At 41.9% G+C, this 22,662-nt stretch overlaps 1 protein-coding gene across 10 annotated transcripts in view; it reads left to right on the top strand.

Annotated features, from left to right (window-relative positions):
- CFAP20DC (CFAP20 domain containing) overlaps positions 1–22,662 on the top strand; it is a 196,953-nt gene that overhangs the window by 30,728 nt on the left and 143,563 nt on the right. For all 10 annotated transcript variants that reach the window (XM_077324990.1, XM_077324992.1, XM_077324986.1 and 7 more), the window contains exon 6: positions 16,809–16,923. In XM_077324990.1, the coding sequence (XP_077181105.1) occupies positions 16,809–16,923 (115 nt within the window). The remainder of the gene's footprint in view (positions 1–16,808; positions 16,924–22,662) is intronic.

Raw genomic sequence — 22,662 nt, 5'->3', positions numbered from 1 at the left:
CACCATTGCCCATTATGCACGGGGGGAATAACGCACATTCGGGGTGGCATGGCGGTGACCAAAATCACCGATAACGCACGGAGCCGGCTGCAACCGGCCGCAGATTCGGTGCATGCCGCCGAAAAAGCCGTGTCAGTGAAACACGGAAGAAAGCGCAGCTTCCGGGTGACCGGGGCGCAACCAGAAGCGGCGCCGGGATCGCCACGTGCATAATCGGTTACTCTGGGTTTTGCTGCCGTCACGCCCCCTCCCGTGCATAATCGGTGTGCTTCGCATCTTCCCCCTCCGCGTTTTCCATGTGAAATCGCAGTTTCGGCGGCCCTGCATAATGGGCCCATGTGAGGGAGGTGAGGCTGAGAGAGCCCTGATATTGCTGCGCGGTAAAGGCAGGTGCTGGAGCTTCAGTGGTTTGGTGGATGATGAAATGGGAAAGGATTCATGTTTGTTGATTCCTGATGCCGGTCATACTTTCATATGCCATGATCTTGACTTCTGTTTTCTGGTGCAGAGGGGTAAACTGTTGAAATACTTGTGTTAAAGAATGCTCTGGCAGCTAAACACAGATTAGCAAATAAGTCATGCAAATACTTCAGTAACAAGAATCAGCCATACTATACACCAGCAGGTCTCCTCCTCTTTCCCCCATTGCTCAGTTGCTTGTTTTCCCTACAAGAGATAGTGGGTCATTTTTCAACCACAGGGACTGTGACTTGAGCATATGGTGCAGTCAGTTTTCTTTCCAACTTCTAAGAGTTAGAAACTAATTTCTAACAAATGTTATTGCAAACAGTATAGCGGGTGTGCCTGTGAAGTATTATATTGATAGCCTTTACGGTCTTTATGTCTGATTTTATGACTGGATTTTTGATTTAATTTGAGGATCACATCTGAGATTGTTTTTAAGTAATTACCAGAAAGTGTGTACTATGGTAAAGATCTTTTTGAAGTGGGCAGGCAAGTTCCCTGCTTGAAATGCAATACCATTAGTCTAGGCTGCTAATTTCCAAATGAACAGCCATCTGCCATCCCAGGGCCGTACTGCTAGCTTTCTGGTCTTCATGCCATTCTCAGATGCATTTCCTGTACACTGCTGTAAAAGATTTTTCATCTAAGCAGGCTGTCAGTAGTTAAGGGTTGGGTTAGGCTGACATACAGAACATTTTCCAGCTGAAGTGGAAATGTAAACAATGAGTTGGCAGGGAACCCAAAGGATATTTAGAGTGTTGGTCTTCAGCTGACGAGTCACGAATCACATCTAGGTCTTGCTCAGATCCGAGAAAGTGAAATCAGTGGTCACAGTTTTATTTTATTGTGGTATTTTTAAAAATCCTTTGTTAAATAAAGCAGGTGGGAGAATCAGAAAAGCAATCTGCAAGGTAAAGTAACAATACACAGGTAGTGAAAAAAAAAAAAAAACAAGGGGTGTAATTGCATTTTGAAGTCAAAGGAGCATGCCAGGTCTGAAAAATCTAATGAAATGGGCTGTGGATGGACACGGTCAAATCTGGGTGGTTTTCCTATAGCTGTAAAATTTTACCCCAGTTCTGTCTGAATACGGCAAGCTGGGAAACGCATTACAGGAAAAGGGAAAACATGTCTCTCATATTTGTATTATACTCCCTTCTCAATGGGTCTCTCAGGGTAATGGTACTCAAGATTTATAGCATTTTATGCTCACAACTGTTCAGTTAGGTGGATTCAGCTGACGGAGACTTTTATAAGGTCACTATGATAGGCAGCTTCAAGCTCCACCCTCCAGAACCCTCAGCCAGTAACTTTCAAGTAGCAGATTGGGATGTTGAAAATAGAAGATAAAGGGAGGAGTTTGACAATTTTGCTCTGGTCAACTGACAGAATTGAGGGTTGCTGGATTTTGCCGGGAGAACAACAAGGAGGTCCGCTGAGAATCCATTTGGGCCTTTGGATAGTTAAGTAGGGTTTGGGTGTCTTTCCTGTCAAAACAGTTAAAACCATTCTGTCACGTGTTAAAGTCTGAATCAGTCAATCAAGAAACCTGCTTTGTAACTGTCACACGCCCTTAAGCCTCATCTCTCCAGCACGGAGGGGGTGGGAGAAAAAAAGGACAACAAAAAACAACCAACACACATTTCCCTGAAATGAACCCCTTCCTTAGTTGTTTTACATCTGTCATACTACGAGATTCCTTCGCACCTGGAATCCCCTCATAAAAGGCCAAGTGAACGCTGGGTGGCATCCTCAGTCTAAGCATTGCCCTTCATTGAGCAGTCCCCAAAGCCTGAATAATAAAATAAAAGTAAGGGGGAGAAAGCAAAGTGTATAGATTATGAAATCCAAGTTCCTAATCTCTAAATTTGGAAACTTCATTCCTTAGTGGATTTCACCATACCAATCGTATGACCTATTATGATTTTTATCAAATAATTGTCAAGAATACAGGACTGAAAATTGGGTGACTTGAGCAGGTGGACTTGTCCCAATCCAGGTAAGGGGCATATAAGTGCGTGGAAACAGTATTCTGTATGCATATACGAAGTTGGAATGGAATGGTGCATGCCATCTTACGCTGTGCAAACAGTTCTGTGCTCCAGACATAGGTCGCCCTTCTTTAATGGTTAAAAACCTAAGAGCAGGGGTTGAATTGCACTCACCCCTTCACCCTAGTTCTCTGATTTAGCTGATATAGTAGTATTTGAGCTTTTAGCGAAAGGCAGAGCTCTGTGTACACTTCGTTAGATTGGCTGGGGTCGTATTTTTTCTTGCAGCCAAAAGCAATAGAGGGTTTAAAATTTTTTATTACTGATAAGATTCTTGAAACGATTGGATTGAATTAGTACGTTGGATTGTTTTGTTTCAAGGGCTTCTGAAATAGGCATAACTCGTCTTCAATAAAGATTTTCTTTCCTGGTTTGGAGTTTACTTGAATTGCTTTCTTGTGAGAAGTTCAATTAGTATTAGACAATCTTAGACATACTGCTAGCTGGGTGACATCCACATGTTTCCAGACACAGTTCAGCAGCAAAAATGTAGAAGACTTCTTAGATTTTTTTGTTGTTGTTGAAGCTATACAGATCACAGTGTAAAAAGAGTTTTTGAGGCATCTTGCTTTGTGCCGGAATAACAGGGGGAAAAAGAAGGTGGGCTGGTATGGAACTGGAATGATAGGACTTGGGTCCCCAGTTGAGCCGTAGAAGCTTGCCAGATGTCCATCACAATCTCACCGGCCAACCTACCCTCATAAGGATGTTGTGAGAATTAAGTGGAGAACTGTGTATTTGTAGCACCACAGAATGCATGAAAAAGGAGTGTGAATAGCTAACCTAATAGAGATTAAATTTAAAACTGATCACACTATGCATATGTGTGCAAAAATGCATCTGTGAACATGTAAAGAAAAAGGTGGTGGGGAATCTGGGATCTCAGGTTTGGTTCAAAGACCCCATTAAACCTCTTGATAATCCCATTATCTACAATACAACAATTGCAATCTCCTGTTTGTGGAATTTCAGTCTTTTTTATTTGAAGCTAAATGTCAGAACACTCATCTCAGAGGTGCAGACATGAGGGGAATCCTGCAGAGATTGCATGGCGAATTTCTTGAATAAGCATCACTGGGGGGCTGGGTTGAGGGTTAGTGTAAAGCTCTTAGCCCAAACTTCTCAAATCATATTGCACACTTTGTATCAGCAAAGCTGTCTTGCAACAAAGGCTAGTGCTATAGTGCTATTAACCTGGCTAAATCAGGGAGAGGGGCTAGCTTAATGTCTGGGGAATATGACTGAGTTAATATTTGATCTGAGGAATGTCTCTCACACTACTTATGCTCTTTCCACCATACTATATAAAGGGCTGAGATATTTTGCAGGCAGCTTTGGTGGACCACTCAAGGCAGCAAAGAAGAAAGTACAACAGGGAGAAGCAGCCACAAGTCAAATTTTTGTGGGTATTTCATGTTAAGGCCCAATTTAGGGGCTGAAAACCTGTCCAAACAGGAGGACGTCTCTTCAACAACTAATGAAATGGACATACCCATTAACGTGTCAGGACCTTGCTTTTTATTTATATCTTGCTCTTCTCCATGATTGGGGACTCAGTGGCTTTTCAAATCATTTTCCTTTCTCACAACATCTGAAGGGGTGTGTGTGTAAGAACCTACTGTCAAGCTAGCTAAATGATCCAGGGTGCCAGACTCGAGCTTGATCGTACCTTTCCCTCTCCTGAAGAAAGTCATGAATCAATGTTTGACTTCTGACAGTGAACCTGCCTGGTATAGTTGAGTAGAGAACTGGACCAAGAAATTTGTTTTCAGTGTAGGGATTAAATGCAGGGTCTTGGAACTGGTTTTAAAAATATTTTGTAAATCTTTATTTGGAAGAAGGTAAAAACAGCCATTTGAAAATATTCATCAAATAAAATACCTTTATCCCCTTTCACTGAAGTACCAAAGCAATTATAAAGAGAACATGCCAGATGAACACATATAGGTTGTCGTGCTTGGCAAGTGTGATATAATTTATTGTTGAATTAACAGCAGCAGCGCAAACCTTGCTGAAAAATTAGGCTTTCTTCAATTAGAATGTGCTTTTAAAGAAGATTAATGTTTTCTCTTTACCCATCTCTATTACTTGGATGGAATTTATTGGACTTTTCCTGCAAACTTTAACTTTCTCTGGCCCCATTTCAGGCTCTCCTGTTTGAGTGTGTTAAAATTGTTGCACTTTTAGTGGTGAAAAATGTCACACTTCTACTTCTGATTACTTGTTGTTATGTCTGTAGAGTGTCACCTGCTACTTTTTATTATTTGGTTTTCTTTCACTGAGATATTTAGAAGAAGAAGAGTTAGTTTTTATATGCTGCTTTTCTCTACCCAAAGGAGTCTCAAAGCAACTTACAGTCGCCTTCCCTTTCTTCTCCCCACAACAGACACCTTGTGAGGTGGGTGAGGCTGAGAGAGCCCTGATATTCCTGCTCGGTCAGAACAGTTTTATCAGTGCCGTGGCGAGCCCAAGGTCACCCAGCTGGCTGCATGTGGGGGATTGCAGAATCGAACCCGGCTCGCCAGATTAAATGTCTGCACTCCTAACCACTACACCAAACTGGCTGCAAAATGCTACCTGTGCTAACTTACTATTCCTCTTTCCTTTCTGGAGACCAAAGTGTGTCATAACCGAAGGAGACTACTATATATGTATGGATGGATTTATATAAAACAAAAAAAACAACAAACTATATTTAATTCTTGCTGTAGATGCAGAGTCTGGCTCATTTGAAGGCAGAGACTCTGAGTTAGGGTTCATGCCTCTGGCCATATCCAGCCCTGGTACCTGCAAACAGAAGGGAAGGAAAGAAACACAGCTGAGACTGTGTGCAGCTGGCAAGATGCTCCCCAATATCCGTTCCTCTTCCGCTTACAGAAGCCTCTGGCCATCTATACTAGCAGGTAGGGAAGGGCACAAAAACATACAGCAGAACGGAAGTCCAGTTGCTTTTACTTTTTTTATGCTTTGGAAGTTGACCCTAAGCTTTGGAAAAGTAGGGAAGTAAATAGTTGCAAAGATAAAATAGTCTGGCAGATACTTGAAAAGCGGCCCATGTACATGCGCTTCATAGATCGCAGTTCACAGACGTCCAGTTAAAGTGTTAGAACTTCTCTTATGCTTAAGTACTGGTTCTTAAATACATTATGAAATGTATGGAATGACTTCTGTCATTATTCTATTAATGCATATGTTTGAAATGAGGAACTGTATCAGAGTCCTGTTAGAACCAGCTTACAGATTGTTGTTGAACAGTAATTTGCACAGATAGCATATTGCAGCATTTGAACTCCCTTGGAAAAAATGTTCCTTGCTTTGTTCTTCTTGGCAACAGAGTCCTTTTACTAGAGAGAGAAGGTTACATAGTGCATCTAAAGAAACTATTTAATAGCATCTTGGAAAGAACTCTCTAATTAGGCTAAAATCTGGGGCAAAAAGGTAGTGATTTTTACTAGTTGCCATGGTAAAATAGCACGAGTGGTAAGCTAAGTTTTGAGAAGGGAAGCAAAATAAAATACCTCTTAAAAGCAAGCAAAAGAAAAGGAGATTGAAACACAAAAGGTTAGATATTAAGTGCCCTTTACCTCCATTGTTCCACAAGTAATATTGTGATATTGCCTTCCAACAAGTAAGTAAGTGAAAGAGTTGTCACGTGAGGCCAGGTACAAAGGAATCAACCTTTGCCATGTCTTTTAAGCACTTTTCATCTTATACCACAAAGACTTTATCCCTTCCTTCTCCCCATCTCCTCCCACTTCTGTGTTAGAAAGTCTTCCAGGTAAAGAGTGGTGTTTCTTTTCTTTGGTATGTTCCCCATGCAAAAGAGGTCTAATTGGAAACTGTAAAAGAAGTCCCTCTTCAGAAGTATTATCCCCTGAACAAATCTCTTTGTGTAGAGATTCATTGACAGTTTTCTTGCCATGTTGTGTTTGTAATTAAGTGGTCTTTTCAAAATCAACATGCATTGAGTGGTCAAAATTAGAGATGGGTGATTTAGTTCAGATAACAGAACCTAAAAAGTTCTACAGGGTGCGCAAAAGGGAGCTCCTCCGCCAGGTATTTGGTTGAGGTCGACCAAACCACCGCTTCCCTCAAGCTTCCCCCCCCCCCATGACCAACACTAATTGGTTGCCCACAGGGTCCAGTAAGAGTTGAGCTGAGGCTCTCACAATTTCCATTTTATGGTGTTATTGTAATGATTCTGTTAAGTTACTATTGTTATAATATTACTGCTGTTACCATGTGTTAATTGTATCCTTCCCTGTTTTCTGTAAACCGCCCTGAGCCCTCGGGGAGGGCGGTATATAAATATAATAATAAATAATAAATAAATAAGCTAAAAATGACCCGAATCGATGCGGATTGGGGTACTTTACAGACCTAACTGAGCTGAATCACCCATCTCTGTATTTTCAACCTGCTGAATCAGCAGTATCCGAAATGTGATTCAGCCATGATTTGGAAAGTTTGAAGAAAGGGTGGTTGGTGGGGAAAGAGAGCACACCAAACAGCTGATCTTTCAAGTGATATGAATATATATGATCATGTCGACCTGCCCGCCTCCTCACAAAATGGCCGATGATGGGCCTGGAGGGGGTGGGTAGGGGAAGGGGCCTCAAATTGGCATGTACACAGCTCTGCTTCCCAACCATATTCTGCATGATCGAGCCACTTCTGGGATTTCTTGAAGCCTGAAGAATGTTTCAGATGTTTCTCAAAGATTAAAAAAAAACAATTGAGAAAGGGTTCCCCACGTGGATTCATGTGGGTTAATGTGGGCTTTGAGGTACATTGGATACAAGATCTTGGGGGCTTTAAGAGTCAAAGGCAGCATTTTGAACTGGACTTAGGAAGACACTGTGAGCCAGAGTATGAACTTAAATGTTTACATTAACATACCGTATTTGCCGGCGTATAAGACGACTGGGCATATAAGATGACCCCCCAACATTTCCACTCAAAATATGGGCCACTATGGGCAGCTATGTCTATCCCAACTGAAGTGCACCCAGCGTATAAGACGACCCCCCCCCCCACTTGGAGGCATGTTTTTCAGGGGGGGAAAGTAGTCTTATACGCCAGCAAATACTGTAGTTCCATTCAATATTCTGGCTGCTATATTATGTATCAAGTTTCTCGACCTCCTTCAATGGGATCCTACATAGAGCGCTCTGCAGTAATCCTGTCTGGATGTTACCAGGACATATGTGACTGTAGTGGTGGACCAACCACTGGCACTTGAGCTGCTTTGCCACACCTCCATGTTCTGTTTAACTAATCTCTGCCTAGATTTCTGCCATGCTCAGATGAGTATACTTGATCCTTTTCATTTGTTTGATGCAAATATCTTCTGTTAAGCTTCAGTTTGGTGGTTAGCAATTCTCACGTGTTAGCAGCATGCAGAGTCTCCCCATGGAACATTTAGTGCTATGAAGGATGTTAAATCAGAAACCATTGGAAAATGTTATACAGGCATCACCATTTCTCTTTTGAAAGTTAATTTTGATTATCCCTACTATGAATGTAATTAGTAAAGGAAACTGTCAATTAGTACATGGATGAAAGGAAGGCTTTTAATTAGATTGCTACAATGATTTCTTAGTGTTCCTTCATTGCTAAGAAGTAAAGCTTATTACTGCAGCTGTTTAACGTTTTGTTTGTCAGTGTGTGAGATGATTCTTGTAGCACAGGTGTAAAGTTATCCTGACAAAATTTGAAATTAAAGGTGGACCACGCTTGGGCAGAGAGAAATTTGAGTACATTTGATGAGAAGCAATAACAAAGCTAGGGGAGGAAGGGGTTAAATAGTAACGGGATGCTCACAGAGAGCACAGTTATGGCAGACCGCTAAAAAGTGAGTGCATATGCAATTATTGGCTATCTCATTGGCGCTGTTTTATTTCTTCTTTTTTCCGCTCTGTCATTTTAACACCAAAGTGACATGAAAACAAAACTGCAATCAAGACCGTTTGTCAGTGCTTTAGTGCGTAGGGGTGGAACATGAAGATCTGCAAAAAAAAAAAAAAAAAAAGAGGGCTGGGGAAAGAAATCCCAGTAAATGATATTTGCAAATGTGTGAACTCGATTTGGACATGTAATTACACAAGCAGTCGCCATTTGGAAGGGGTGGAAATTGTAATTGCATGCTTAGAACAGCGGCCCACGACCCAAAGCCCACTCAGCTTCTGGAAGTCTTTGTGCGTCGGAACAAATAGTCAATGCAACTTCTGTACCCAATTAAATGCACATTTGTTTTTGTGTAATGAAGAAGCTCCTGGATAGATAAGCAGTTGCAAAGTGTTCACATTAGCTCATCGGTTATTCTTGACATGCGTTTTGCCTCTTTGTCCTCGGTGTTTTCGGATATTCAAGCAGTTAAAAAAGCTGTGACCAAACAGATGCTGTAATTAAGATGTATGTGCTGTATGCTTCTATGTATATCGGAGTCAGAATAGGCCAGGAGGCAGCAGCTGGGGAGGAGGACAAGGAGGAGCCGCAGCCCGGTACTGACTGATACACGATCTGGTCCCGGTCTCCGGACTGGGGGGTTGGGGACAGCTGATTTAAAGCACCCAGCAGTTGAACATGTCTTGGAGGATCTGTATCGGGCAGGGAGAGGTCTCTCCCACTTAACGCAAAAATGACTGGGAGTGCGTTTGCTGGCAGGGGCTCATGGGAATTGTAGTCCATGGACATCTGGAGGACCACAGGTTGACTACCCCTGCTTTAAACCCTCACACCACAGAAGCTGTTTCCAGGATCTGCATGCAGAGGTAAGGACTCTGCATGAGACCGGAGAGGACACACAGATCGGAGAGGATCAGCTCCCGCCACCCCAACTGATAGGTATAATGGAAAATGCCAAAATAAAAGCTGGGCAAATTAGGGTTTTATTTGGGTCAGCTGTACTAGTAGCTGATCAGATCAATGAATCTATAATCAGCTTAAATAATACCTGGAAAATACCTGTAAAGTAGTTTTCAGGTATTTTTTTCATCTCAGTTTAGCCAGATGCCGACCTCTATTTGCCACCCTTTAACAACTTTGATTTTTTAAAAAATTATTTACAGCTAAATGTACAGCCTCAAGATGATCTTTACAATACTTCTAGCATCACTCAGCAGTTAGCTAATATTTTCTGTGCACATAAGTGCCTCCACTAATTTATTAAAATATCTGTATAATGTCTTTCCCATTGAAAGTGTCATGATGAGTTATCCCCCCCCCCCCCAAAAAAAATACCCTACTGGTAGCTACAATTAAGCTAAAACAAAAAAGCCAAAAAAACACAACTATGCAACTTTCCCCTCAAAACGGTGTTTCAAAATTAACAGAAAAATGTTAATATAAAAGAATGTTTGCAGAAGGTGGACAGCGTACAGGTCCATCTCACCTTGTTCGGAAGGTTATTCAGTAATGCTGGATCTGCCGCCGCCACCAGACCAGTCCACCCCAGAAAGCAGCCTGGGCTGAGGCTGAATGCATGTCATGAAGGGAAATCCCTACAAGAAAAAGGTTCTGAACGTGGGGAAGAAGCTTGTAACAAATAAACATTCAGGACATTAAGAACAGCAGCACAGAAGGGGCAACTGTATTCATTTAGCTATATTGAAGGTATGTGCATATGGTATACAAATCTCAGGCATATATTCTATGGGGAATGGCTGTTGGCCATTGCCTTAATGTTGCATTTGGTCTCAGGTGGGGAGTCTGAAGCAACACAACAAAGTTTGAATCCAGTGACACCTGTAAGACCAAGGAAGTTTAATTCTGGGTCTGCATGCACATTTTTCTTCATTGTTTCTGAAGAAGTGTGCATGCAGATTTAAACTTATGCCCAGCATTAAACTTTCTCAGTCTTAAAGGTGCCACTGGACTCAGACTTCATTATGTTTTTATTTTTGTTTTCTGTGTGCCGCATTTGAGGACCTGAGAGAGAAATTCAGGATTAGGGATTTTATCCTCAGTGCAGAGTAAGTAGTATAGAACTATTTTCTTCTGCTGTCTGCCTAAAACTGTTACAGGCAGCGAGAAGGGACTGTCTCAAGTCCCAAATACCCAAGATGTGTGTGTCATCTCTGTGGGGATCGTATGGTCTGGCATAAAATCTTGAGCTCCTCTCCAAAAACCAATGGATTTGCTTATTATTATAATCCAAAAACCAATGGATTTGCTTACTACTTTATTAGCACAGGAAAAATATGGACAAGTGTGTCTGCCTCACACTTGCCAGCATGACGAGACAGATTGTCCTTCTGAAGCAGGTAACCTTATGGAAATAAGAACAAAATGGAATGGATAGCTGCCAGTAAGCTAAAGAAGAGAAGCCAGCAAAATTAATTAGAAGCACAAATAGCCACATTCTTCGTTATAAATAAGCCGGGTTCTGGAAGAGATTCATTAGTTGAACACTGTGCCCATTTATACTCATTATAGGACCTTGCCTATACTGAACAAATTAAAAGCTATTTTGCAGAATTACATTTTCCTAAATCATCTGGCACTGATACCACAAACTTGGCTAAACAAGTCGTCATTCCACTAAACCTGGATTTAGTAAGTAAAGGTAAAGGTATCCCCTGTGCAAGCACCGAGTCATGTCTGACCCTTGGGGTGACGCCCTCCAGCGTTTTCTTGGCAGACTCAATACGGGGTGGTTTGCCAGTGCCTTCCCCAGTCATGACCGTTTACCCCCCAGCAAGCTGGGTACTCATTTTACCGACCTCGGAAGGATGGAAGGCTGAGTCAACCTTGAGCCGGCTGCTGGGATCGAACTCCCAGCCTCATGGGCAAAGCTTTCAAACGGCTGCCTTACCACTCTGCGCCACAAGAGGCTCTTCTGGATTTAGTAAATAGTTTAAATTCAAAGAAAATGACACATTTTGGCTTGTGAATCAGTTCGTAACACCCATCGTACAGTTTACCAATTTGTGTTGTTTTAAACCAGCTTGATCTCTTTCATAGAGGTGTGTGTGTATTTGAAATAAATAATGAATTAAAACATGGAAATTGCAGTCCTCACTTTCATAACTGATAGAGAATTGATATAGTATAGTGGTTAGGATGTTGGATTAGAATTTGGAAAACCCAGGTTCAAATCCCTACTCTGCTATGGGAGCTTGCTGGATGACCCTAGGTCAATCATGTACTCTCCCTTAGCCTACCTCAGAGGGTTATTGTGAGGCTAAAATGGAAGCAAGGAGAAGGGTGGAAGCTGCTGTGATTCACTTTTGTGGAGAAAGACAGGCTATAATTGAAATAAATAATATTCATGGATCTTCAGTTATCTGTGCCAACTCAACAGTGGTTTGTTGGTTAGTTTTTTTAACTTGAGGGTACTTCCACACATCCCTGCGACAAACATTTTGCACTCAGGTTTCCTCAGGTTTGAAGAAACACTCTCCCCCTGATCCCTAGATGGTTCATTGTTCGGATCAAGCTGACATTTAGATGCCATTGAACTCAAATTTTGTTCACATATAATGACATATTAGCAGGAGGTGACTATTTTTAATATACTGTGGTTCAGTGTGCCGCTGTAAGAAAACATTGCAGAACTTTAAACAATAAAACTGGTTTAGAAATTCTTCAGTGACAAAACACAGTTTCTGTAGCTGGAATGTATTTTTATTCACTGGCTCATTCCTGAGGATGTGCTACACAGTTAACATAAGCTGAAGGGAATTCTCCTTTCAGAATTATGGGCTTAAAAAGGAATTGGTACCAAAATTCTCTGAGGATACTGAGTTCTCATATCTGGTCCCCAACGTAATCCTTGTGGGTAGGGATGTTAATATGGTAAATTGGATGGCCAATGGTATGTACATAAAAAAGGGGTAGATGATTCCAGATGGTGATACTGATCAGGAAGGAGACATCTGAAAGCGTTACAAGGAAAGGACCTTTAAAAAAAAGGATGATAACGACAACTGCAAACTTACAAAAAGGATCTGTAAAGACTTGGACAGTTTAATTACATTTTGTGCCATCTCCAGTATGAATACAGAACTGCACTTGCCATCAAAGTGAAGGTTGAAGACCTACTTGTTTTGGCACCTTGGCATTCCTTCTCAGTGGCAGGGACAATTACCCATAGTCCTATGGGGCCTGAATGCTCACAGCACTGTTCCCTGATGGAGGGGAAGAGAAGAAAAAGCACAGACTCCTGTGCCGCCACTCATGGTTACTGTCTTTTTTTTTTACATTGTTACTGAGTTACGCTGTATTGTTCCATGTTCTCCCATGTTCCACAGGGAAAGGCGCTATGTAAATACAAATAAATAAATAAATGCCTTCCCTATCTGAGACTCAGGCAGATAGTTTCTGGTGATGGCTCCTACTCACCTCACACGGGACAAGTGCAGCCCCTTACTTGGCCGGGGTGGAAGGCAGTGATTCTGGGGCTCCATTCTGGACTTTTACCCAGGGTTCTAGAATCACTAAGACTACCCCCTGGCCCTTCTGTATCTTACAGATGAGGATAGAATTAAACAGAGAGCGAGCGAGCGAGAGGGCATTATTGCATTTGCAAACATTTGTGTAAAACTATTAGAACTAGAAATTTATTTTTAAAAGCGACACAACTCAAGGTGTCCGATGCCCGCAGGCAAGATAAAGAAAAGATGGAGATTTACACAAGAATGAGAACTTTATAACACTGCACGTTTCCCCCCCTGTAGCAGTTGGGTGAGTGTTTTAGCAGCTGCTTTTCTCTACTCGTGATTCTTGAGCGTCAACCCAGAATCTGTTATCTGTGGTCAGCTTGAGGCATATAGTTTCCAGAGCCGCCGGTTTGTATTCAGATGTAACTTTCCCTGCCCTTTTCTGCCCTTTACTTTCTGGCTCCATTTACCAGAGTACAAAAATGTGTTTCAACAGGCTTTCAATGCCTTACACTAGAGCACACCAACATTAGCGAAGGGCAGTCATCTGCAGCATGGTCAGTGCGTGTGCTGCGTGCTTTACAATGGAAGGGAAATAGTTTCCAAGTACATGGAAGCCCAATAAACTATTAATCCCCAGCCTGATGTCGCCGCTTTTTGAAGCCTTGAGTTCCCTTTAAGCTTAGAAGTGCTGCAAATTGTCGTACATATGAAAGCAAAATGAATAGGTAATCTGAGTCAATGACGGTGTCTGTACTCCTGGGTAGGCGCTGCCATTTTAACTCTTGTTCTTGTTGCAGTAGTCATCATGAGGAAAATAGTCAATCAGAGCTGGAGCTATGAAATAGAATTGAACATTGAACTGAAAATTGTACTGAAAAGTAATTTTGGGGCAAAATGTTTTGCAAATGTAGATGTTAAGTGTGAAATGAATGCAGCTAATGACCATAGCTGGAAGAGTTATGCACCTGCTGATCAGAAGAATATTATTATAAATGAGGTTGATTTTTCTGTTGACTGCCTCATTCTTTTTCAACAGTGCCTCATTATTTTTCTATCACAAACCTGACCCCCTTAGATATGAAGACTCCAGCCTAAACATAATAAAAATACATTAACTCCTGTAGAGTTTTTCTAATGTTTCCTGATGTGCCAAGAGCCGCGTAGTTGTTTTGTGTTTTGAAAAGTTTAAAGTAGGGGTCATACTTTTTTTTTCGCTGCAGAGAATTAAGAATGAATTTCCCATTGAGCACCATACAGACTAGTTGGTAAGATTTATGCACTCTTAATGACATAGTCCATACCATCACAGGTAACAACCTTGATTCAATGTTCCAAAGGTTTAAAGAGTGCTTATTAAACTTTGGTTCAGTGTGCTGCTTAAATTGAATTACTGGCTCCTTAAGGTTAAAACCTTATGCGCATTTATGTGGGAATAGGTCCCATCGAACTAAGCAGCTCAGTAAACTCGCATCATCTAACATTGAAAGGTATTATATAAATTTTATATACATTTACTTATGGATCTCCCCCCCCTCTCCCCTAGAAGTCAAGCAGAGACTGGGGCATCCCTTACAAGGATCAGGCAGCAAATAAGAATTTAAAGACAGGGGATGTATATGCAGATTCAGAACAATCGTGCACTGAGATTCTCAGATAATTCAGTGTATTATTGTTGTACTTTACGATCACTTCAAATGAAAAAAATTGTATGGTTTAGGGATGGACGCAAAATGGAGCACTTCAGCCGTCCATTTAACTTCCCCCCACTTGGAAGGGAAGGAGGAGCCAACAGATGGGTGGTCCACTCTGCTCAGCTGCTAGGTTTAAATAGCCCAAATTCTCCAACCGGACAAAAGTTTGGGAAATGTTGGGGGGAGGGCACAAATTGTCCCAAATTCATGACACATTTTGGCTTGTGAACCGGTTCGTGACACCCATAATACGGTTTATTTACCAATTTGTGTTGTTTCAAACCAGCTTGATCACTTTAATAGAGGTGTGTGTGTATTTGAAATAAATGAATTAAAACATGGAAATTGCAGTTCTCCCTTTCATAACTGATAGAGAACTGATGTAGTAGAGTGGTTAGAATGTTAGATTAGGATTTGGAAGACCCAGGTTCAAATTCCTATTCTGCCACCATGGGACTTTGCTGAATGACCGTAGGTCAATCACATGCTCTTCCCTAATCTACCTCAGAGGGTTGTTGTGAGGCTAAAATGGAAGCAAGGAGAAGGATGGAAGCTGCTGTGATTCACTTTTGGGGAGAAAGACAGGATATAAATTAAAGAAGAAAATAAGTGGGCCCACAGAGGATTAATCCTCCTTATTTCATAAATTCCGTAATATTTTTAACATTTAATAGGGTTATGATTAAAAATTGGGGCTAGAAAGTTCACTGGGATTAATTTATTTAATATCCTATCCATCTTCCAGAGCCAAGTATCTCCAAATGGACAAATAACGTAGGCAATGAGCAGGTCTACTTATGAAAATTTATCAGAATCTCAAATAATACAACATGAATATAACCCTTGTATAGTTACTTTCAGAGCCTCTTGTGGCGCAGAGTGGTAAGTGGCAGAAATGCTGTCTGAAGCGGTAATGACTGGGGAAGGCACTGGCAAAGCATCCCGTATTGAGTCTGCCATGAAAATGCTAGAGGGCATCACCCCAAGGGTCAGACATGACCCGGTGCTTGCACAGGAGATACCTTTACCTTATAGTTACTTTCATACCAGTAGAAAATCTGGAAACTCATATTGATCATTGAACGCATAGTATAATGACTTGTCCCAATCCAGTTTTTTTTTTTTTAAAAATAATGTGTGGGAGGAGGAACTAGTGCCTGCACCCATTTGTCTGCTTGCAAGAGCTTCCCATTCATTTTAGTGGCAGAAGTTAATCCGTGCACATGTTCCCTTGCTCCCAAGTCAGATCTCCAATCCTATTAGAACAAAATTGCTTTTGATATGACTGGAGGTACTCCACATGGTTTTTCTTCGTTTGTTTTTTTGTGCAAGTTTGAGGTTGTCTGTAAAAACTTATTCCTTGTTTCTCCCCAAGGAGAGGAAAGTGAGCAGCTGGTGGATCTATAAAACAGCCGCCGAATCAATTTCCAGGTCTAAAAATACAATTTTTCATGCTAGTAAGCCATTTTCTTTTGGGAGAAATCTAGAAAGGAATTAAACCTGTTTGAGCATTCTTGAAAATCACAAGGCAGCAGAACATACAAAAGAAACTCTTTATCAGTCTGAACCAAAGCTGATCGTGACTGTGGTCCAAATCTATTAGTGATGCTCTAATTCAGTGTCCTTGGTGTCACCTGAGGAACAGCCTGAATAGTTAGCAATAAACTTGTGCCTTATTAATTCAGGTTTGGAGATATGTACTCAGGAAGTGAAGCCGACATACAAAAGTTTTGTACCTATCTTTGAGACGACAAAGGGCCTATATGAAATGGCAGGTGCATTTTTAGACAAAGAGTGCTTATAATGGTTTCCTATTTAGCGGGTTGACAGTGTGTCCCAAGATAACACAAGCTTAAAGGGCTGAAAGAAGCATGATTATTAAAGGCTAGTGGCTTCTCAGTTCATACAAATTGAATTCTTTCTTAGGTTGAAGTGCTATGGAAATCTACTGAAGAGAGCAGAGCATTGCAATAAAATTAGCATGTAAAGTGATTTCATATATTCAGTCTTGTAGCCACTAACTTTGAATTTGAGAGAGAAATCTCATTACTTATCTTGTAAAGGGGGTAATACTTAAATTCTCCATTTGCTGTCCTTGATATGAAAGTTCTGCATATGAATGATATTTTTTTTCTGTGGTTGCCCAAAGATAGTGGTTATTGAATTGATGGAGATCTATCGCTATTCCTCCCCGCTCCTACCTTTCTCTTTTACAGGATAACTGATTTGGGAAACATTAAAAGAAGATTGTATTTATCAACGGTCCACAAGGAATTGTCTGTAACTCCTCTACATGCAAAAATCCCTCTCTTTATGATCAAGCGCAAAATTGTACGTATCTTCCCTTGCTTGCTTAAAATATCAATCTACAGTTACCTTTTCTTTTGTGTTATAGCACTTATCCTTAAGGGCCCATTGCCCTTTGAATGGAAGTAGTTGACTTTCTGGCTGTTTCAAAGTGGTGAAATGGAATACTTAGGTGCATATATGTGTGAATGAGCTCTGTCATGACAGACAGATCTGTCCCCATCCATCTCAGTATTTTTTGCCATGTATTTGCCATGATCTCTGCCGATTCTGCTTTGCCCATGCCACGCTTTGCCCATGCCATGCCGCCTACAGGGACCAAGAGAAGTACAAAAGCATCCTTGATACAAGGACGTTACATGCCTTAAGAAGAGGCGGTTTGTTGTGCCACTTGTGCTTAACTGACTGAAAGTATTTATACCCTGCACTTGACATGTAAAACTGGCATCAGGTTGCAATAAAAACAATATACCCATTCATGGGAGCCAACAAGTGCAGAACAGGTTAAAAAACAGTAGTGGCAGGTAAGTATAAATATCAGACACAAGCCGTACTAGCAATCTGGCAAACAAAAAGTTAGAACTCAGCAGGGAAAATAAGCACATTTATTTTTTTTAAAGCCCTGTGAAAGTGAAACCATGAGTAGTAACAACTAGTGTAAAATATACCAATAGGGGTGAGGGATCTTAGCTTTAAAAAATCATAAATGAATAATTATAACAAGATTCTGGAAAAAAAAATAAGAATTTTCTCCTGGCACCTAGAAGTTTACAGTCTTGGCAGCAGGTATGCTTCTGTTCAGAGGGAGTTCTTGTACAAGAGTAACGGAATGACCCTCAGCTGGGGTGAGGTAGTATCTGGAAACGTAAGCATACCAGATAAGTCTGAGGATTGTTTTGCAGTGCTGCCCGCAGGAGGCTGCATCCTAGACCCCTCATGGCCTTGCTTCCCTCTGCAGCCATGTCCACTGCCTGACAGAGGCTGGCCTCACAGCCTGGCTGCCCTCTGCGGCCGTAACCACCACTTGGAGGAGGCCGGCCTCATGGCTAGGTTTTTCCCTGCAGCTACAGCTGCCACCTGGAGGAGGCTGGCCTGGCTGCCCCCTGCATTTGTCCTCTGACAGCCTCATATCCCACCTACCTCCTGGAGCCACTGCTGCCACTTGAAGTAAGTTTGCTGCAGTGGCAGTGGAACTGTCCCAGCCGGGCTGTGAGCAGCACTCTGGGAACAGGATTGACTGATATCAGGCACTGCTGCGACTGCCACACCATTGTCCCCTCTTCGGAGCTCACAGAGGAGCCTGGTTGCTCCCAGGAGCCTCTGTCACTACGTCACTACAGGTCTTCACAGGTAGGCCACGACCGGGGCTCCTAGGGTGCCTGTTGAGGGTCAAGGGGGTAGGCGGCTTAGGCGGCAGGCTCCAACTTGGGGTAGTTTGGGCAACAAGCTGGTCCCTTCCCTTCTGCCCACTGGCATCCACGATGGGGACATTGCCCCCACTATCTAGAGCCCGTTGTTACAATGGGCATTGAAACTAGTTAAAGTAAAAATATCTTCCAAGGTTAAGGCTAAGGAAATAGTCCTGGAATTGCATGCAACATAACTTGTGTGCTAATTCTGCAGCTTTTCCAAAGAGATTTGTAAAGTTTTCTAGGGCTTCCTTACAAGTTGTTAGTCAGTAGTTATGTTAATCATAACAACTTCATATTAATTTCCTGCTTTCTGGCACGCGTGGTTAAAATTAATTTGCATCAGGCAGCCATAGCATGGAAGCAGTGGTTAAATCAAGATCACTGTAATAAATTATTTTTGCCTCATTTTTGTTTAGGTGGCATAGTGTCACAGCAAAGCAAGTGTTTCAAGATTAAAGCATTCCTTAGCGTGTCATAAATTAAATTCAACAAAAATATGGTCTTCAGAGGCTCTATTTGGAGATGAAATCATTTCATGGATACTGAATCACCTATCCTGGTCCAGTGCACCAGTAGAGAGCTTTAAAGAAGTTAAACAGTTTTTGTTTGTTAAAAGGTAGATCTAATCAACTTGATGTTGCTCAGACTAGACGCTGTGCTCCTAAAAACAAATTTGATATGGATATGTGAAGGTGCCTTAAATGGAGTCTGATCCATCCTTCCCAGAGTATGTATTTATTTAGGAATTTTTCTGTCACTTCTCCAGAGCTCTGTTTGAGCACACTCTGCTCTGACTGACAGACTTCAAGCCTTCCTCGGTTCTCTTTTAAATGGAAATACGTGGGTTTGGACCCAATGCATCTGCTCTGCCATTGACCTGTAGCCTCCTCCTAGGGCATATAGCTCTGGCCTGTTGCCTCCATTCTCTGCACCAATACCGTTTTGAGGTTTTTATCTCTCCCTCCCCAATATTTCTGAATAAACTATTTGAGAACATCCCTGTTACCACTTCCATTTTACTTAATGACATAGCAATGTATCCTATTTTCAGTCTGTATGGGGATGCAAGGAATTTTAGGAAAGCTGCTCTGTCACGGAACAAACTGCAGATTGGTTAGAAATAAGCTTGCATGTCTTACCTGAGTCAAATTATACACCGAGAATACTGAGAAACATATTCACAGTGGTTGATAGTTCTACTGAGGTGGCCAGTCCAATAAATAGCCTACTTTATCATTCTTGATGTTAATAAATTAATGGTTAATAACAGTAATTGTTGCTTCCCCTTTAACTTTCAGTTCTTATTTAAATATTAGCATTATGAATTCTCAGTAGTAATGAAGGAATCATGTGGTTTCATTAGCACATGGTAACACTCTCGGTATTTCTTGGGTTCAGTGTACACGCTGTTTCTCTTGTGCTTGCATTCTTGTTTGCCAAGTGTAATTTGAAGCCGTTTCGAAATGGTCTTGTTGTCGAAGCCAGATGGAGCGAGGCTAACTTTTTCAGGTTTCTCCATTCCGCTATTTTTAGAAATAGCTTACGTTCTTCAGCAAATTGTGGTTAGCTTAGCAATATTAGTAGTGAGTTTGGAGGTGAGTTTAGCAATATGAAAAGTATACATTTTCTGGTTCTGATAGGTCGTTCCCACAGGTATCACAGGATTATTCCCCCGTGGTAATTTAGCACTTTGCACAGAAGGAAGTAGAAGGGTAAAACTGGAACCACAGTAATATATATTCCAATTAACGGGTTGCCAGGGGAGAATCTGTTTTTGGTTGCAAGTCCCAGAGCTGTAGAGCATTTGCTGAGAATTCTGCGTCCTCTTCCTATCCAGACCTAGCCCATAGCTATTACTGTTAAGCAGATGCTTCCACTATGGTTCCAGGCATCACAGTGGGACATAGCAAAGGAGTTCAGCGGAAGCCTTTAAAGACATAAACACAAGGGATGAACAGCATTGGTTCCACCATTTACCTTTGTTGTAACAATCCCACGAGTTGCGTGGGATAGGGAAGCTTCTTTTCTCTGCCATTGCCTTTAAATGACCGAACAAACTGCCCCAGGAGGAGCAGTTCTGCTCCCCCTGCTTTCCTACTACTTCTGTTAATGGGTTCTGAGAACCACAAGGGTTTAGGCACAAGCAGTTCTTATGGGAAACATCTCTGTTCCCTGCCCAAATCAGCCCAATGGGTGGCTGTTCCATCCTCTATAAAAAGCAGAGTCAAGCATGCATTTGTGGAAAGCGTGTGTAATTGGTTACAAGGCCATGTTCGGTGCAACAATTGCGCTATGAACTGTTTCCATCGCAGTGGATGTGAGAGGTGGATTCTTTGTCCTTGTTTCAGTGCCGGGTTGGTTTGCATGTGCAGCTTTGCAGTGCAGAGTAATGACCCTAGAGATAGCATTGACTCTGTGACACAAGCCTTGTCCGGAATTGTGAACGAATAGACTGAGATGGAAAGCTCAGTTGACATCTTCAAGCTGACATAAGTTACCCCATGTTATTATTTCTATGTAAGCACAAACCATAAGACTAAAAAGAATCATAGAATCATAGAATGATAGAATCATAGAGTTGGAAGGGGCCACACAGGCTATCTAGTCCAACCCCCTGCTCAACGCAGGATCAGCCCTAAGCATCCAAGAAAACTGTGCATCCAACCTTTGCTTGAAGACTGCCAGTGAAAAGAAAAAAAGAGAGAAGAGTTAAGCCTCTAAAAATTTACTGTATACTCACTCTCTCCATTTTTTGTTTGTTTGTCTTGCTTGCCTACGGGCCCACTAAAATCTCTCGCACAACACTCGTTAGTTCAGCCGCAGTTCAGCAGGCTGTCCTGATTCATTTGCTTCTTTTAAGTTCCTTCTAGGTACTTTACAGACATCACTCCATCATCCTTGAATACAATTTGAGCCGGATGCATCCCTTGCCAGTATTTCCCCATTAGCTTTCGGTATGCTTAGGCTTTCATTTGGAAACTGTTGTCAGTACTCTGTGGGTTCTAAACCTCAAGAGTAACCCTTCTGGTCTGGAACCTTAATGTTTCAATAGTAGTTTCCACCACCAAGAGAAATGCTTCCTTCTTTCAGTTGCCACCCCACACATACAGTTGGACTCAGGAGGAGTATGTGTGTGTGAGTGAGTGAGAGAGAGAGAGAGAGAATAATAGCATATGTTTTTGGCTACCCCTTCTTTGTTATTCAGCAGTCCCTTCAGCACCTGGTGAAGTTTGTGTGGGAGAATGCCTGGTCTATGTGAGTAAGACTCTAAGCAATCAGTTTGTACTCAGTATCATTTAGATAATAGGTCTTTAATAACTAAGCATAAATCCTAATAAGACACAGGTAATTGGGCAACAATCACAAGACAGGTGTGATGGACTGCACTTTTTAAGAGCTTAAAGGTGCTGTGCAAACTGCTGAAGAACTGAAGAGCTAACTGTTCACAGAAACAGGGAGCATTGAGTGACAGGCTGTTCCAAGCAATCTGATTGGTGAGCATCCGCTGAGCACAGAAAGAATTGAGAACTGCATGCCAAGGAGAGAGTCAGTCAGATTTGTGCCTTGACTGAGTTGAGTCTGATTTAAGCCTTAGCTGGGAGCAGTTTAACACAGGAAAAGTTGGCAAAGAAGTTTGAGAAGTAGGCAAAGACTCCGAATAGGGCCAAAGAAAGGGGATAACTTCTAGTGAGGGAAGAATTTTCCTATCCAGTCAAACAGGGAGTTAGCTTTGAAGAATGCATAGATCCCTAGTCAGATGTGGTTAGAAATTGCCTGTAGTACAGTGGTTCTCAACCTTGGGGTCCCGGGCCCATTTGGCGTCGCCTGGCCCCTTCCGTAGGGTCGTCAGGTTGCTGGCTGCCGCAGCAGTGGCTCACGGTAGTAGCAGGCGGAGGTGGGTAGAGCCGGGTGGTAGTAGCGGAGGCGGGTGGCAGAGGCGGGTGGTGGGCGGAGGAGCCATAGCACTGGCCGCCTCCACACCACCTTGAGTTTTGTGTGCCTGTGCTTGGGCCGCCGCCGGGGTCACGGCGGTAAGAAGGTTAAGAACCGCTGCTGTAGAAACTTTAAGAGTCAGTTAAAAACTCAAGATGATTACTAGTAAGTTTGGGTACTGGTAAGATTGTGCCGGCTTTCTGGAAATCAAAAAAAGTCAGAGCATACTCAAAGAAAGTGTACTGAAATGTTTGGGGAAACACTGGTACAAAAGCCTCTCAACATAAAGATTTAAGTAATTGAATAGCTTAAGAAAATCTCATTAGCCTGAAATGTAATAACTATTCTGACGTAAGAACTATTCTGTCATAAGAACTACACACTTGGATGGACTGATTTTACCTCAAATATATATTGA

This window comes from Paroedura picta, chromosome 3, assembly GCF_049243985.1.
Source record: "Paroedura picta isolate Pp20150507F chromosome 3, Ppicta_v3.0, whole genome shotgun sequence".
Classification (NCBI taxonomy): Eukaryota; Metazoa; Chordata; class Lepidosauria; order Squamata; family Gekkonidae; genus Paroedura; species Paroedura picta.
Note: the sequence above shows the minus strand (reverse complement) of the source record. Positions and strands in the feature narration are given on the sequence as shown.